Source organism: Ceratocystis lukuohia (assembly GCF_044167205.1).
Source record: "Ceratocystis lukuohia strain C4212 chromosome Unknown Supercontig3_pilon, whole genome shotgun sequence".
In the NCBI taxonomy this organism is placed as follows: Eukaryota; Fungi; Ascomycota; class Sordariomycetes; order Microascales; family Ceratocystidaceae; genus Ceratocystis; species Ceratocystis lukuohia.
The window spans coordinates 666986-684621 of record NW_027263522.1 but is presented as its reverse complement, the minus strand read 5'-3'; the positions used below and the strand labels follow the sequence as shown (position 1 = coordinate 684621).

The 17636-nt window shown below is 50.5% G+C and overlaps 5 protein-coding genes across 5 annotated transcripts; 2 read left to right on the top strand and 3 right to left on the bottom strand.

Annotated features, from left to right (window-relative positions):
* Positions 1-12: 12 nt before the first annotated feature.
* On the bottom strand, positions 13-2990 carry HOO65_030182 (Leucine--tRNA ligase, mitochondrial; the record flags this gene model as incomplete). Its single annotated transcript, XM_071001853.1, has 2 exons — positions 13-2409; positions 2508-2990. The coding sequence occupies 2 exons, from the start codon at positions 2988-2990 to the stop codon at positions 13-15; spliced, it is 2880 nt and encodes a 959-aa protein (XP_070859861.1).
* Positions 2991-3350: 360 nt separating this feature from the next.
* On the top strand, positions 3351-5939 carry HOO65_030181 (uncharacterized protein; the record flags this gene model as incomplete). The annotated part of the gene is made up of 2 exons (XM_071001905.1): positions 3351-3414; positions 3628-5939. The coding sequence occupies 2 exons, from the start codon at positions 3351-3353 to the stop codon at positions 5937-5939; spliced, it is 2376 nt and encodes a 791-aa protein (XP_070859860.1).
* Positions 5940-6198: 259 nt separating this feature from the next.
* Positions 6199-7345, bottom strand: HOO65_030180 (polarity defective-2, variant; the record flags this gene model as incomplete). Its single annotated transcript, XM_071002268.1, has 2 exons — positions 6199-6926; positions 7240-7345. 2 exons carry the CDS (start codon positions 7343-7345, stop codon positions 6199-6201), a joined length of 834 nt encoding a protein of 277 aa, XP_070859859.1.
* Positions 7346-7988: 643 nt separating this feature from the next.
* On the top strand, positions 7989-10226 carry HOO65_030179 (serine/threonine-protein kinase Sgk2; the record flags this gene model as incomplete). Its single annotated transcript, XM_071000339.1, has 1 exon — positions 7989-10226. One exon carries the CDS (start codon positions 7989-7991, stop codon positions 10224-10226), a length of 2238 nt encoding a protein of 745 aa, XP_070859858.1.
* Positions 10227-12163: 1937 nt separating this feature from the next.
* Positions 12164-13985, bottom strand: HOO65_030178 (Glucan synthesis regulatory protein; the record flags this gene model as incomplete). Its single annotated transcript, XM_071002062.1, has 3 exons — positions 12164-13782; positions 13858-13910; positions 13981-13985. The coding sequence occupies 3 exons, from the start codon at positions 13983-13985 to the stop codon at positions 12164-12166; spliced, it is 1677 nt and encodes a 558-aa protein (XP_070859857.1).
* Positions 13986-17636: the final 3651 nt, after the last annotated feature.

The following is a 17636-nucleotide window of genomic DNA, read 5'->3' as shown; positions in this document are numbered from 1 at the left end:
TCTTCCCCCCCCCTACATCACGAAGTTTACTGTTGCCCCGTTCTTCACCACAATCACTTTCTTTACTCTTTCCAAGTCCACCAAACTAGCCACCTTTTTCCGGCCCTCTTCCGTCATCATGATCTCCTCAATCATGTAATCCCTCAGCGCCTCACCACGAACCTCCGCCCTTGGCACTGGTATACTGACTACTGCCCGTAGTTTGCCATTAACCTGCACTGCACAGTTTTGCATCGACGGGATTAGCATTGCTTTAGAATTATCTTCCGTTGGAAACACAGAGTTGCCGAATATGGGCCCTGCCTCAGGACACAGCACACTCCAGCATTCCTCGGAAAAGGCCGGTGCCAGTGGTGCCAGCATACGAACTAATGCTGATGCTGCCTCTCGCTGCACTAGTGGGCTGCACTCAGATGCAGTAGTTAGGGCATTGCTTAGGCTCATCAAGTCCGATACCACCGTGTTAAGTGCGTAGACATCGTTGAACGACGCCGTAACAGAACGGATCGTAGCCTGCACCTTGCGCCACAGCGTTGCGTCAGAATCCCACTCCTTCTTAGCATGGGGTGGTAGCGAGGCTAGTGCCGCATGTTGCTTAGCCAGGTAGTCCTCGACCGAGTAGCTAGATTCAATCTGGTCCACAGCTGGGAGGCTTTTGATGCAGTCGTACACACGAGCGAACCAGCGCGTTACCCCTGTGATCTTGGCCTCGTCCCAGTTCAGCACATCGGCCACAGGTGCCTGGAAGAGCATGTGTGTGCGTGTAGCATCGGCCCCGTACTTGGCTACAAAGCCAGTGGGATCAACACCGTTATACTTGCTCTTGGACATCTTCTCGTAGCTGACATTGGCCGGCCGCTCAGTGCCCTTAACACGTGGCTGGACAGGATTCGAGTGGTCAATTTCCTCGGGCTTGAGAAACCGGCCGTTCGCGGAGTCCGTGTATGTCTTCCCATGCACCATTCCCTGCGTAATCAGACGCTTGAATGGCTCCATCTTGGTTTCTTTAGAAGGGAAGCCTGAGCTAGGGAAGAGAGGCGTAGTAGAGAGAAACTTGTAGATGAAACGTGAATACAACAAATGCAGAATAGCATGCTCAATGCCACCAATATATAGATCAACAGGGAGGAATTTTTGGGCAGCCTCAGGCGTGAATGGAACATCAGGATTATGCGGGTCGGCAAAGCGGGCATAGTACCAGCTTGAGTCGACAAACGTATCCATCGTGTCCGTGTCACGCTTAGCCCCGCCACCACATGACGGGCACTTGCAGTTGACCCAGTCCTCGGCATTTTCTAGCGGATTTCCCGGCTTGCCTGCCGCCCAATGGTTGTCCACTTCAGGAAGCTTGACGGGAAGATCAGCATCTGGCACACGCACAGGGCCGCAGCTCTCACAATGGATAATGGGGATGGGGGTTCCCCAGTAACGCTGCCTGCTAATAAGCCAGTCGCGTAAACGCCACTTCTCAATGCCTTTCGCGAGCTTGGCAGGCTCAAGAAGCTGGATAATTTGGTGGCCGGCCTCTGTAGAAAGCATGCCTTTGAACTGACCACTAGTTTCAGCCATGATGCCATGGCCGGTCAGGGGGGCCATTTGAGGTAAAGGCGGAGATCCAGAGGGCTGGACAGGAGAATCAGAGGATTCGCTCTTGGCATTGTGCTTGGCAATAACGAAACGCATGGGAGCGTCTCCGTGATGATATCTCCAAAAGTCAAAATCGCGAGCATCATGGGCAGGCACACCCATGACAGCTCCTTCACCATAGTCGCCAATAACATACGATGCTACGTACACAGGAAGGGATGTCTTTGTAGCTTGTGGCGTATCTTCGTGGAATGCCAATGGGTTGATTGCGCGAACGCCCTTGAGCAAAAACCCGGCCTTGCTTTCCGGCGGCTGGTTGGGCAGCGTATCAATAAAAGCCTGCAGTTCCGGGTCATTCTTGGCCATGTCAACAACGAGCGGGTGTGATGCTGCAAGGGCAATATACTGGGCACCAAAGAGCGTGTCAGGCCTCGTAGTAAACACTTCGAGGCTAGATCCTGGAGCACCCAGTATTGGAAAACTGACTAGAGCCCCATGAGACTTTCCGAGCCAGTTCCGCTGCATATTTAGAACTCTCTCGGGCCAAGCATTATCCTTGGCCAGAGTTTCGAGGTCATCAAGTAGAGCGTCGCGATACTCGGAGATCTTAAAAAACCACTGGCGCAGCTTGCGCTTCTCGACTTTAGCCCCAGACCGCCATGAGCAACCATTGGCATCGACCTGCTCGTTGGCTACAACAGTCTTGTCAACAGGGTCGAAATTGACCTCAGCCTCAGCCTGGTAGGCAAGACCTTGCTCGTGAAGCATGAGGAAGAGTTTTTGGGTGTGTTTGTAGAACTCGGGGTCGCATGTCGCAAGTTCCTGTCGAGGCAAAGATATTAGATCAGTCAGCTAGTCAGCCAGTCTATCTAGCCATGTGTATAAATCATGCATCACATAGAATGCACATGCACACTCACCCTATCCCAGCTCCAGCAGCCGTTCATGACCTGGAGTTGCTCTTTCATCTTTGCAATGTTGGACTTGGTCCAGTTTGCAGGAGGGATGCCTCGAGCCAAAGCCGCATTTTCAGCAGGCAGACCAAAGGCATCCCAGCCCATGGGTAGTATAACTTTGCATCCCTGCATAGAGCGGAACCTAGCCATGACATCGGCGATTGTGTAAACCCTCAAGTGACCTAGATGCAAGTTTCCCGATGGATAAGGGAACATAGGCAGCACAAACTGTGGACCTAGAGAGGACTCCGAACCCGAGGGTTGCGGCCCCATAGAGAGATTCTTTCCCCAAGCTTTCCTCCACTTCTCATCAATAGCAGGCAGGTCGAGGTGGTTCTGCTGCTGTCCGCGAGACGCATAATGGCGCCGGGGTTGCAACCGCAATGCCGAGGATGTCGAGAGCTGGGTCAGACGCTGGTAGATGCGTTGACGAGAAGGGAGGGCCATTTGTGATGGGGCACAAATGGCCGGGAGTCTCCCGACAGCCGGCCAGGCGGGTGATGGCATTTCAGGGAAAAGAGGGAGGAGAAACTAAGACGCCGGAGATGTTGACGGCGGATGTGAAGTAGCAGCAATAGGAACAAGCACAGAGGGGGGGGGGGAGCTGTATATTTTTTGTATGGCCAGGTGTCACCAGGTGGCAATTAGTATATCAACTTCAATCAGCTGGCACATGTCTATCATTTGGCAGCTGTCACCTCTTAACCCGGCATGTTCGTTCTCACTGGCCTCCAATTGCCGATTGTTCTTTTCACGCTAGAGACAAAAGGCGGGCCCGGTCTTCACGATTTGCAGCCCCTACAAAAAATGCAGGAAAGAGGTAACAACACCAAGAAAATCATCACAATAGGCAAAATTTTCCAAATTTCGGGTTCGTTCACCACAGCTATTGTCTCTACGTTTTGAACCGCTTAGTCATCCACAGCGCCACCCAGCTGCTTCTCCTCCTTTGGGTGTCTGATTAAAGCTTCCTGCCCGCCAATAAATAGTCTGTGCTTCTTTCTAATTATTAGACGTCATCGATTGCCATAACGCAAAAATCAGCGGGATCACATCAATCCGCAGCCTACACAACTAAAACCAGGACCTGGAAATATTGAGCTTGAGCTTGGCTTTCTCGCTTATATAATCTACTGCCGCCAATTCTCCTTTGAGGCGACCGCTCTATTTACTGTCTTTCTATACGGCCTGTCCTTCCCTCCTCCCACCCACCACCCCATCTTCTTCGGCATTGATACCCAGCTGATTGCTTCCTTGCTCTCCTCGACCTCCCTTACTCTCCTCTTGCCTGCCATGGACAAAATCACCGATAAAATTGCCGCCTTGCCGGCTGATGCAAGCTACTTCTCCCTCGAGTTCTTCCCGCCTAAGACTGACATGGGCTTCTCCAATCTCCGCAACCGCCTTGACCGGATGGAAAAGGCCCTCCATCCTCTATTCGTCAATGTCACGTGGGGAGCCGGCGGCTCAACGGCACAAAAGTCGCTGCAGTTAGCTGAGACGTGCCAGCGTGAGCTGGGATTAACCACGTGCTTGCACCTGACCTGCACCAACATGAGCCCGCGCCTTATCGACAAGGCCCTCGAAGATGCCAAGGCCCTAGGTATTCGTAACATTCTAGCTCTGCGCGGTGACCCGCCCCGGAAGGCCGAGTACGCCGACGCCAATGCCTCCGCCGAAACTCAGGGCGATGCCTCCACCGAATTCAACTATGCTATTGACCTTGTGCGTTACATCCGCAAGAACCATGGCGACTACTTCTGCATTGGCGTGGCTGCCTATCCCGAAGGCCATGCCGATGGAAGCCATCCCAATGGCCACAGTTTCGATAATGACCTGCCCCTTCTTGTCGAAAAGGTGCAGGCTGGCGCCGACTTTATCATGACGCAGCTCTTCTTTGATGTAGCAGCATATGCCGATTTTGAGACCAAGCTAAGGGCCCATCCCAGCGGCGTCTTCAACACCATTCCGGTTATCCCTGGCTTAATGCCCATCCAAAGCTACCAAATGATCAAGCGTACCACCAAGCTAAGTCACGCCAAGATGCCTCAAGCGTTAATGGACAGGCTAAATGCCGTGCAGGCTGACGACGAGCAGGTCAAGTCAGTGGGTGTGGACATTCTCAGTGAGATCATCACGGAGATCAAGAGACTGAAAAGCGGCACGCCTAGCCCCCAGGGCTTCCACTTCTACACGCTCAACCTAGAAAAGTCGGTGAGTCTTATTCTTGAAAAGACTGGCCTGATTCCCGATACAGATGAGAACGAGGAAGCAGTAGTGGCAGATGACCATGATGTTTCCGCGCCTATGCGAGCCAACGGCTTAATGCCTCCGTCCGTCGCCGCCAACACCCAGGCTAGTCACACCACGGCACGGCGCCTATCATCCATTGGCTCGGATCCTCGGAACCGCGTCATTGTCTCGGCTGGGTCTGTTGGTAACAGCGAGTACGTCGTCTCTGCCCAGGACGCATCCCTACTTTCAAAACCCATCAACACCCGTGCCAACACGCTAGCCGCCTCAGAGGGTGAGGGCATTCTAGGCCGCGAAGTCACGTGGGATGACTTCCCTAACGGCCGCTGGGGTGATGCCCGCTCGCCTGCCTATGGTGAGATCGATGGCTATGGCGTCAGCCTGCACATGACACCGTCACAGGCGCTTCAGCATTGGGGCTACCCTGTTACTGCAGATGATATAAACACTCTCTTTCTACGCCACATCCAGGGTGACCTTTCGGCACTGCCATGGAGCGAAGAGGAGCTACGGCCTGAATCATCGGCTATCCAACACCACCTCGAGGCACTCGACATGCGTGGCTGGTGGACTGTGGCCTCACAGCCTGCTGTGAACGGCGTCAAGAGCAGCGACACAACGTTTGGGTGGGGTCCGGCCAACGGCTTCGTCTTCCAAAAGGCCTTCGTCGAGTTCTTTTTGCCCAGTAGTGCGTGGAAGGTGCTGCTAGAACGCCTGAGAGATCCTGCTGTCAAAGACCAAGTGTGTTTCTACGCTAGCAACGCTCGTGGCGATTTTGTCTCGTCCGATAGACTAGATGCCGGAGCAGCCGATACCGACCCGGCCACGCAAGGAACGACAACAGCACGGGTCTCGGATGGCCCTATGCCGGCAGAAATCGGCCCCAGCACCAACGCCGTGACATGGGGTGTGTTCCCTGGCAAGGAGATCGTCACACCTACTATCATCGAGGAGGTTTCATTCTCTGCATGGAGTGAGGAGGCGTTTGGTATCTGGGGCGAATGGGCTCGTGTGTACCCGCCAAACTCGGCATCGGCAAAGCTACTTGAGGGAATTCGGCACGACTACTATCTAGTCAACGTGATACACCACGATTTTGTCGAGCCAAATGCGCTATGGGATCTATTGCTAGGGCAGGAATAGAATGGTGACGGTCAGAGATAGAACGGATACTGATAATTGGGCATGAATTGGGCGCGCGCAGACTTCAGGCCCTTTTTTTATAGACATTGCATAGTAAGATCACAATCATTCAATGCTATCTAACCGGGCGAGAAGACTGATAATCGAAATGACGCACGTACCATAGGCATAAGGAGATGCAACCAACATACTAACACCCCATAATCGAATCCAAACAGCCCGAGCCTAGCCGGGGCCTCCCTGTTTTTTTCCCCATTACCTAGATAGCCCCGTCCTCATCCGGCTCCTGCCATGGCATATCGCACCCGCTCTGTCGACCGCCCGCACTTTTACAAAAGCCGCCATAACAAGGAAAGCCCAACACACCATCCCCTAAATCAAACGTACACTCTGTTTCAGGCTCGCGCTTAGGTGTCCGTACAACGTCCCCTCCCTCTTCCTCCTCATCCACATCGTCATTCTCCTCATCCTCCGTGTAGTCCACTAGATCGATTGCCGGGGCACGAGATCTAGATGTGACTCTTTGGTTCTGCGCCTCCATATGTTCTCCACTACCATTCGCCTGTTGCAACTGCTCATTGGGAGGAGATTCTTCGAACCCGACCTCACCAGCAACCCCAGTATCGCCAGTCCGTTTACGCTTTAGCGGCAGCCATGATGATGTTACTAGTGGACCAAGGCGGCCCTCGTCATTCCCATCGCTCTCGCCGTCCCTATCCCTCTTCGTAATCTCATCCCCATCGCTTGCTTCATCACGCTTAATATTCGGGGCCTCAAGCTTAGCCTTGCCAGCAGCCTTAGGCACCCGACGGCGTGCACCACTGCTGCTACCATTTCCAGAAGTGGCGACTAGCGAGTCAGCAATAGCAGCAATTGGCGACTCATTGATATCGACTGCTGTGCGCATGGCAGTGGCGTCGCGTTTGATGGAGCGGAATTGGTATTGGATTCCATCAGTGGTGGATTCGCCAAAATACCTGGCAATGTCTAATAAACAGCTCAAGATTGTGGTTAGCGGGCGCAAACTGAAACTACAAAAAGCTGAATAGTTGAGTAATACGGCGCGTCTTCCCCTCGGCGGATGATCTCAGCCTGCGTGCGCAAGTAGTTGAAGCGGTTTCTAATGCTGCAGATAGAAGCATCTTGGCCGTAATGCACAGTGATTGCTTTAGAACCGTATGTGTGTGAGAACGCCGGATCTTCTCTGATTGTTTTTTTCTATGGAGAGTAACGGTGATGTCCAGGTGAAGAAGGGGGAGGGAGAATTGAGAAGGAGAAATCGAAATGGAGGCCTACATACCTTTATAGTTCCACTTGACTTCTTGATGTGCTGCCACAATCGCACGCAGCAGACGTGCCTGCACTTCATAGCTCTTGAACGAAGTCTTGCTGCTTTGAGGGGCCATGGTGATAAGCAACCAGTTCTTGTGCTCTGAGTTTGTGATTATGGCCTTTGAAAGAGATAAAGAGAGGATACAACACAGTACGAGAAGATGGGTATTTTCGGACCACAGACAGTCCCAGACCTAAGGTTAATGGGGGGAGGAATAAGACGGGTCTTCTCGTTCATAATGCCTTTTATACATGTGCTCTGTTACTGTGCAAGCTATGGTATCTACTGTCTTTGGCTTATGCTGAAATCCAGGTCTCAGTATAGCCCTGATGCCTAGCCAGCAAATGAACTGCTTGCTCGTCTATATCTCCCCACATCTATCTTATTGTATATAGGCACCCGGAAGACGGGGCCCAACACTAAGCATAAAAGAAATGGGGGCGCGCATGTAGGCGTCGCCGCCTCAACCCCGACTTCTGCATTATAGCCCTTGCCTTGTTATTTTTATTTTTACTACTTGAACAGAGAAAACACTGCTGGAACCTTGCTATTGGATGCCCTAGTTTCGACGCTTCACACCACCAGCCTAACAACAACTTTATCGCCACACGTATCACGTGATGCGTTGCGTCTGCCTTGTTTTGTGTTGTTACTTTCCATCTCGATCCTTCAATCTTGTCTGCTAAACCCATCGCCGTGCTGCACTTTGGTTCAAAATGGCCCTCACAGAACAGCAGATCAAAATCATTTCAGAACGCCCTCTCGAAAATGCGCTTGACTATATTCGAGAAAGATTACGCGTCAATGTCGAAAATCCACAGAAGGAAGATATCACAGGCCTTCTAGGAGCTCTTCTTGTATCTGAAGCAGCATTCTGTCTTCCTTTTACTGATGGAAACGGTGAAGTGGAGGCCAAATTATCATCAATTCGACGGGATGTCCGAAAGGGTGCAGTTGGACTCGACGCATTTCGTCCTCTTGTCCGCCATGTCGTTGACAAATCTGCTGACACCGACATCTGGGAAGCTGTATTCAACATCATCAACAGCCTCAACGCCCTCACTCCTCTCCCCTCCAGTGTCGCCCTGAAATCCAAAGAAACACCCTCGAAGCCCAGCTCGAGTCGACTTGCCGATAACGAAACGCGCGTTATTGTCGAAGCAGAGCTTTTCGAAGAGATAAAGAATTGCATCTTCCGCAATGTAGAGGGTTTCTGGGAGAAATTCTTTAACTCTGAGAGCTGGTGCATAAAACAGCAGGAAATGCTCGAGGGGGTGTTGACCGCGCACGATGGAAAAAAATGGACGGCCTTCCCGAAGGTGCCTGACGAAAAGCCGGTCTGGGACTGGCTTCAGTCTCTGGAAGAGCGCTTCTTGGACCACGCGCCATACAAGCTCAACACCACCAGGACCGCCAATCAGTTCCAAGAACGAAAAGGACAGGTGGACCTTTTCTTCCAGAGGCCAGCTGCGGAAGGGAGCGATAAATTTTCCTACAAGGACGTCCTTGTTGTGGGGGAGCTGAAGAGGTCCTACGACACAGGAAGGTTCAAGGCCAATTTCCTCCAGCTGACACGCCATGTTCAGAGTGTCTTCGCTGACCAGCCGACTCGCCGATTTGTCCACGCCTTTTCTCTTTGTGGTTGCAAAATGGAACTTTGGATCTTCGATCGGTCAGGGGCGTACAGCTCGGGTACGTTCGACATCCACAGCAAGCCGAAAATGCTTGCGCGTGCCCTTGTTGGCTATGCTACAATGGATGATGATACGATGGGGCTGGATACGTTCATAGAGCAGCAGGATGGGCATCGCTACGTCACCTTGGATGATGCAAATGGCAAAGAAACAAGGCACCGGCTGGACAGGCTAATGATTCGACAGAAAGCCATTGTGTGTCGCGGGACGACATGCTACGAAACGCAGGACAGCCATGTGGCCAAATTTTCGTGGACATCGGATAAGCGGAAGCTTGAGGTCGAACCACTGAAACAGGCGGAAGCGATGGGTGTCAAGGGCGTGGTCAGGGTTGTGGCACATCGTCGAATCACCACTATCGCAGAGATGCGGGAGGGCCTCCAATTCCCTGCACCCCACCATTTTCAGGCTGAGGACATTCAGTTTGACCATCTACCAACAACTACGAGCATGTCAAGCAAGCGCAAATCTTCAGCTGCTTGCACTTCTGGCAATGCATCTGGGTCAAAGAGGCGGCGGTCTAGCAATAAGAAGCCGAGTCTGTACACACCTGGCGAAGATCTGTGGGAGAACAGGATCTACTCCTGCCTTGTCGTCTCGCCAGTCGGTCGTGCCATCAGCGACTTTAGAACCATCAAGGAATTGCTGGAATCTGGGCGGGATGCGGTCAAAGCGCATCGGTCTCTCTATGTGACTGGTAAGATCTTGCACCGTGACATCTCTCCGAACAACATTATTATCACCAACCCCGAAACAGCCAATGGCTTCAAGGGCATGCTCATCGATCTTGACATGGCCAAAGTACTAGACAGTGAACCGAGCGGGGCACGGCACCGGACTGGCACGATGCAGTTTATAGCGATAGAGGTACTGCGCAAAAAGGATCACACCTACCGCCACGACCTCGAGTCGTTCTTCTATGTCTTGATTTGGATGTGCGCACGCCAAGCATGGAGTAATGGATTCGCTGGTGAAGAGATCCCGCGCAAGGATAGCCGCCTCCGGAAATGGGAGATTGGGACATTCGAAGATATAGCAGATACTAAGCTAGGTCATATGACTGTGAATGGTCTTAATGAGATTATGGAGGAATTTCCAGAGGCGCTGGATGTCGTGAAGCCGGTCTGCCTGAAGATAAGGAAGATCCTTTTTCCTTTTGACAAGGACATGTGGATGAACATTGGAACACCTATTGGAGACCCAGACCAACTTTACAATCCTATAATAGCTGCCTTGGACGAGGCTATCAGCAAGCTCTAGCTAATGTCAAACAATTATTTTACCACATGTGACCTTCTAGGAAGGAAGTCATGATGGTAAACAGCTGGGTAAGTGAATATGTCGCTGTCATCTGGCAGTTGAAGGCGTAAGGCCTCCATCGCCATACTTGTCCAATGCATTCTTATACCACATGTCCTAATCGAGTCCTTCTTTGCCAGCATTTGCACAGATCCCATCATTGCTTTTCATCACTTATCTTGCCCTTCACACAATCTAATAAGATATCGATACTGCAAGACAAGTACCAAGGCAGAACAAGGGTGTAAGGTTAAGTCGTGTGGTGGTGGGTCATGCTTGCCATATATCCGAGTTGGAAACGACTGCTTGAGCTAATGAGTCTAACTACAGCCTACCATGTTTGAAAGCAAAGGCAAAAGGCCACGCATATGTTCCGCCGAGAGGTGTCGTCGCTTGAAACGTAGGCGCGCTGCAGAAAAGATTTCTCCTCAAAGCGACTGCTGGACAAGCGCGGGCGGGCACTCCCGAACGAAGCGTATGGCCTAAATAGCCCTACAAAGACGAAAAAGGAAGGAGCTTCTAAAAATATGTACCCAACTTTGGATAGAGGCACATGCAAATACCGTTTAAATTGTTTGCAGCACCCGCCCGTTTTTGAATTGAACTATGAAATCTCGTAGACAGGTTTCCATAGGACGTAGAAGCGGCAAGTTATATTGCTAGAGTGCTACACTGCAACTCTGGATTCCTGCGCCGAACAGTCTAGGTCCCACTCAAGGTCCCCTTGAGCTCAGCAAGACAGGCCACTCCCTTTTTGATGGGGGAGATTCAAGAAACAGCCCTAGTCACGGCGGGGAACATGTAAGGCCTTCTGAGGATCTCTCGATAGTTCGCTTGCTACTCAATGTCGGCGGAAAAGCACACAACAGCCGCGCCTACAGCAGAACAAACATACTGTGCTCCGCTAGGGCCAGTCTATCCTCTATCCCGAAAGCTGGCAGCAGCCTTCTAGACTAGTTTTTCACACGCGCAGTCGGTTGCTGCAGACCAACAAGGTCAACCAACCTAACGGCTATGCCCTCGGACTACGCTGAGTAGTGAGTCGTTCCGGCTTTCATGCTGGACTCTACAATGTCATGGGGGATACTTGAAATACACGCATTCTTGCAACTGCCAGTTCTGGGACATGACGTCATCAACCTGCTTCTGTCTAGTACTACGAAATAACGATGGGTAGACGTGGAATCATGCAAATGAGCGAAAGCTACTTTGGCATTTTGTTGCAGATATTAATTAAAACGAAGTATTACAACTAGTTTTCAGTAAATGGAGTAAGGCAACCACGGACTTGAATGTCAGAAAAGCTTGCGGATCTTCTGATAAAGCTTCTAAATTCACCAATAGCAGGCCTTCCTAGAGAAAAGGGCCCCTGAATAACCCTCGTTGTGTATTGGGTCCGTGCGCGTGTTTAGGGTTGAATAGCGCAGCACTAAGACGCGCTTTTACAAGCGGGTTGTGACATTGAGACTTTAGCACGAATGTAAACGCATACAAAACAAAGAGACATAATACAATTGAGATTGAGATTTTCTTTCAGTTCTCGAAAATTCGTTAGGCTTTAAAAATTACGAGTTTGTATGAAAAAAAAAAAAACTTGTGACAATAGAACAATGGGAAAAAGAAAAGACAGTGAAGCCAACACAATGAAGAAGCAGGCGGCAGAAAGACAAGACATGAGAAGGGGACGTGTTTAGCATTATCAGAGGAAAAACCGTGAATAGAAGAGCATCAACTAGACAAAGAACAGCAAAAAAACACAAGGCCAAAGCTAAAAGAAAAATGGAAGAAAATAAAAAAAATAAAAAAGGCTGTTTGGGCGTAAGGAGAGCGAAGTAGGGAGGTAAAGAGAAAAAAAAACATTACTACAGCTGAGGTAGAAAAGAAAGGAAAACAAAAATCTAAATCTCAATGGTCTTCATGCCGTCGTCAGTCTCGTTGACTACCTTCTCATTCTCCGTATCCGAATCGTCATCAGTTGACGAGCCACTACTGGCCGTTGACTTTGTCGACGCTGCTGTCTCGCTCCCATCTGCTGTTGACGGAAGCGACATCTTACTCTTCTTCGCTGTCTCAGTTAAAAGCACAGGGCTGTCGATTTCTAGCAGCTTGGACGGTGCTGCGGCGGTAGAGGCAGGGGGAGTAACACCAAGAGCCTTTTTGCTGTTGGTACTGCTGTTGTTAGGCGTGGCGCTTCCACTGTCGCCTTCTTCAGTGACGCGAGCAAGCGGCGAAGCCTTGGCATAGCCTGGTCGACTGGGGCTAACAAGCGGCGAGTTGGCAAGAGGCGAGGCTACTGACAGACGCTGCAGACTGCGACCGCGGAGCGAGTCGCTGGGCTGGTTTTCCACAGTAGGAGACATGTAGGGTGAACCGGTGGGAGAAGTGTGATTAGACGTGTTGGCAGAGCGGGGGGTACCGCCACGGGGCGTAGGGGCCATGGATTTGCGATTAGGAGGGCGGCGGCCATACTTTTGGTCCATCCGCCAACGAAGAATATCAAAGTAGCCAGGCTCGACACGGGTGGACTTGAATTCACGTAGCTTCAGCTCCATTGTGTCTTCATTAATGAACCACTTGTTGCTGCAGAGATCATCGGCCACAATGGCAAGGAAGTGCGCCCATGAGCGAGCAATCACATACTTGGTGTCATAATCACGGCCAAAGAGAATAATCTGGCCCCAGTGTCCGGTAGGGCCAGGGTGGAGATCTACGGCCAAGTTGTTGCCGCCCCAGTCGCGAACGAGAGGAATCCAGGCTGGGTGTGAGTAGGCACGCTGAATAGCACCAGCAGGGACACAATCCTGGCGGGAAATGAGATCCTGACGCCAGTTAGGGTTGTTGCGTGAAGCAGACTTGGGAGAGTTAGACTTGGACGAAGACGGCTCACCGCCATCTTCAGACACAGAGTGTCTAGCGGGGGGTGTAGGGGGCATGGCAGCCTGGCGCTGCAAGAATTCGGCATTAACAGTCCGCCAGTTTTCCCATTCTTGGACAATCTCTTCGCAGTCAAGAAGCATATTGCTGAAGATGACGCCAGTAGGCATGCCTCCGCGTTCCTGGCCGTCGTGGTACATCCAAGACTCGCGAATGTCGGCGGGGAGAGAGCTATCCAGTTGGTGCTCCAAGTCGTTCATGTCGTTACGAGTGGCGCCTTCGCAAATTTGGTCGAACAGTTCAGGATAGTGTTCCTCGGCCCAGGCATCTATGCGACGCCAGGAGTGGGAAACAGGCGGTGCTGGAGGCATACCATCGCGGAAAGCCTGCATGGGAACATCACCAGGAGACTGCACTTCGAAACCCTCGGCATTGGTGCGAACAGATTGTGAGCGAAGACCGGGGGAGTAAGAGCCAGAAGGAGAAGCAGGAGAAAAGGGAGGGCGTGAGTCAAAGTCGGAGCGATCATCGGAATAAGAGAGGTCATGGCGCGATTCGAAGCCAGTAGCCACTGAGGTCAAGCCGCGAGCACTGTCAAGAGGGACGTGGCGGCCAGTTCTGTAGGGAGAGTCGTAGTTTGAGTCTGGACAAGACAAAGGCTGTAATGTAAGCATGCATTTCAGTAAAAAAAAGGGCTCAGAAGGGGAGTGAAACTCACGGCGGTCATAGCTGGTCATAGAGTGCCAGAAGGACTTGAAGGCATCTCCTAATCTAGAGGTAAGGAAAGACTGTGAGCAAGTGGATAGCAATACCTCCTGCCTTCAGGTTTGCAAATACTTACGACATGTTGGTAGTAGCGGTGTTTGTATGTGTTGTGGTCGAGAGTTGAGTTGAGTTGAGTGTGTTTGACTGTATATCAAGCAAATATCTGCCGTTCGTAAAGGATAGCTTGAGAAGAATGCAAGATGGGAATAACGCAAGATAAAAATAGGTGTCGGGGGGAAGCCAAGAGTAGAGCAGCAAAGCTGTAAAAAAAGACGAGAAGAGATGAAAAAGGAGAGCTTTGAAGAAGTATAAAAAAAAGAAGTTAAAGAAAATCCACGTTAAAAAGAATGACAGGAATTGAAGATGAAAAAGAAAAAGAAGCGGCGTTACAGCGTTTTGTCGTGATAAGGGGAAAGAGTTAATCGGCGGCCATGAAGAAGAAGAAGAAAGAGGAGAGAGGAAGAGAAAGAAGAGGGAGAAAAAGGAGGAACAAGAAAATAAAGAAAATATAAAAAAAAAAAAAAAGAGGATGAAAAAGGATAAATCGGGAATGGAGCTAGAATGCGGTTGGCAGGTTGATTTTATTTACCAGCAAACAAGCAGCAAACGAGAGGAGAAAAAAAAAAAAAAAAAGAAAACGCTCTTTTTAGCTTTGCGAAAAGAAAAATATGTGCAATAGAATTTAGAAGCAGATTTTTCCTACAAGTCAAACACATTGAAGATATTATATTGTGTGCCCTATTCTTTATGTGAGGGCTTTATTTTTGGTGAAGCAGTTTCCTTTTCTTATACTTCATACCACTTGATTCAAGATGTTATTTGGCGTCCATGGACAAAACGCAGAAAGAGCGGTCGACAATGGGAAGTGGGCCAGGCCAGTCTTGTCTGCGATTTTCTTCCAGGGTTAGGGGGTGATAAGAGACAAAAGGGTTTTGGGGGCTCTAATAAAGAGACGGAGAGAGAAAGAAAGAGCCCCGATGCCTGCAAACAAAGCCACAGACAACAGAGAAGGAAAGAACTCGAAAGAACAAGGCAAATCACATCGTCAAGCTCCATCTTTTCATCTGTCTGTGTGCAAGCCCGTGTGCTAGGACAAGCGAGAAGACAAGAAAAGAAACGGCAAAAAAAAAAAAGAATATATTCATAGCACTATGGAGCGAATCTACAGGCCGTGTTGCGCCTGTGCTGTGCTATGTTCAGCACTTGTGTACCGCATTATTTGGTGTGCTCACCCTAGCACAACGTGTACTTGTATTCTATGTTCCTGTATTCTTAGGGTACCTTCCTTATTCTATGTTCCTATGTGCTGCTGTAAGATACTGCGCCGGCTGGTACGTATGGTACCTGCCTCGTCTCGGGCCATCGTCCTTGTCTACGTCTGTGCCTTTTTCTTTACTGTCTGTGCCTGCCTCCCGGCCCCTTCCACTTTCCCTTGTCAATAATAGAAACGACTTAAGCATAGGTACGTACCAAGGACCACGCAGTTTCAGTGGCTCCAGCGCTGCCTCAATGCTTCCAAGCCTGTATTTTAGTGCTCTGGCTGTGGGTGCGTCTATTTTCCATGCGGTGCTTCTATCTATGTCTTTGTCTTGATTGGCCAGTGCGGATGGTTTATTGCAGAGAGGCACAGCAAACTAGTGTACATGTACTTGTACATATGCCCACCAAGAAGATGAAGAGGTTCTGTAATTAGCAGTCCCTCTTTATTGCTTGTATTGTCGGTCTCTCTCCTTGTTCCTCAACTGCCTCCCTGCTCTACAACGAGAACAGCCACAACACCACATCAGCCCGAGTCAAGTATTAGTTCACTAGTACCAGTGCGGGCCCGTCCATCTACCCGATCGCGAGCCTAATCCCCAAACCACACAATACGAGAAGGACGGGTCATCACACAACGCAAACTACTCGCTCAGCCTGTGTCTGCTAGGCTGGCAGAACAAACAAAGCCTTACTGGGCTAGCCCAGGGCCCGTCTTGCTGTCAGCTAAACAAGAACACACTAGGCCAAAAGGCAGAGAGAGAGAGAGAGAGAGAGGCAAAAGCGGTGTCAGCACCAAAACTTCAAAGGCGGCCCCCCCTAAACCGCCCCCATGTAGCTCAGGCTAGCCTAGTACAGCATAGGCATGGGGCCTAGCCTGGGTTAGCCCCCAGCGCCGGTCCTTTCTACAGCTTATACTAGCTTACCAGGGCCCGCAATAAGGGGCCTATCACACAGCGCACATCATTCTCTTTGGTATTATCGAATGCACCATCACATCGCCCAAACCTCCCCTTTGATGGGGAATGGGGACTTGCCCGACATTCTAGCTGGTATTGTGGCGCTGGCGTGGTCTAGCTTCCATTTGTACACCGACAACCATAGCTTGTTCTCGCCCGCGCCCGCCCTCATGCCCTCATTGGATTCTCAGTCAGTGGCGTCCCCAGAGTAAGCAAGCCCTTGTTAGCGTTGTGTGAAAGAGACCTTAGTCAGGGGAACAGTGGCTATTGTGATGGAGATGGAATCAAACCCTAAAGCGGGCCACTCTTACATCGCCAAGGTTAGCACAACAACCCAGGACGGGACAGAGCCGCCTCCAGCGTTGAGATATCCCCTTGCAGATAGGATAGACCACCCACCCACAGCCTGCAGCATGGGAGAGATCAACGCAGGCGGCGAGCAAGCAGTGGAATCAAGAAGATGCTTGGCAAAAGGGGGAGAGGAACACAAGAGCCATCCGGACAGACGAAGAGCAGCCCCATGTACTAGGTACTTCAGCCCGCTACACAACTCCTGCATGTCAGTGGAGTCTTTGTTGTCTCCCTCCTCCTTCTCCTCTCCCTCGCTTTTTTCTGTGTCCTTGTCGAACCCGATGAAGCCGCTTCTCCTCCCTTTTAAGTCTCTGTCTCTGGCAGTTCCGGGCTGCAGGAATAAATGAGCCATGGAAAGCGCAAGAAGGCTGCTAGCTGGCCAAGCATGGCTGGCTGGCTTTTCACCATGTGTGTGTGTCGTTTTGCGAGATGTAGGCCTTCTTTTCTAAGGATTATAGTGAGTACATAATTCGACATGTCGCGGAAATGAAGCCTAACTTGGGGCCTTTTTTCTATCTGCAGGTACAGCTAGACGATCAGCCACAATCACAGTCAAAGGCGCCGAGGAAAAGAGAAGAGGGGAAAGAGAAAAAACAATGAGGAAATAGAAGACTATGGTAGTAGACCAATTAGAGTACACGGTTTCTGGAAGTAACGGCGACTGCTGCGCTGTATTCTGTCTGTGTACCGTCCCGAGTGCTTCAGCCACTGCTCACCCCCGCCATTCTTTTCCACTCAAAATTGTATCAATCAAGGCTTCCTCTCTCTTTGTGCTTTGTGTAAATCCTACTTCTGCCTGCTTGACAGCCCCTAGACTGAGTTAGGACTGGTGTTCTCTGTCCTGCATACGGCCTTGCCTCCATGTGCATAAAGGAAAGATGCGCATGTATGTCTGCACATGTATACATGTGTGTATATATATATATATATATATATATATTTATTTATCTATGACTGTATTTATATTCATATATATATATATATATATAAATATATATAAACTTGTACTGTTGTACGCAATGCCCTTGACGTACGAGTCGCTCGCCCTCTGCTAGCGCTTGGCATGGTCAGAACAGAGAGGGACAGGACAGCCTGGTTATTTCATAGCATCTTAGTCTGGTGTATTGCCTGTCCTGTATGATTGACTTAAAGCAAGGTCCAGATC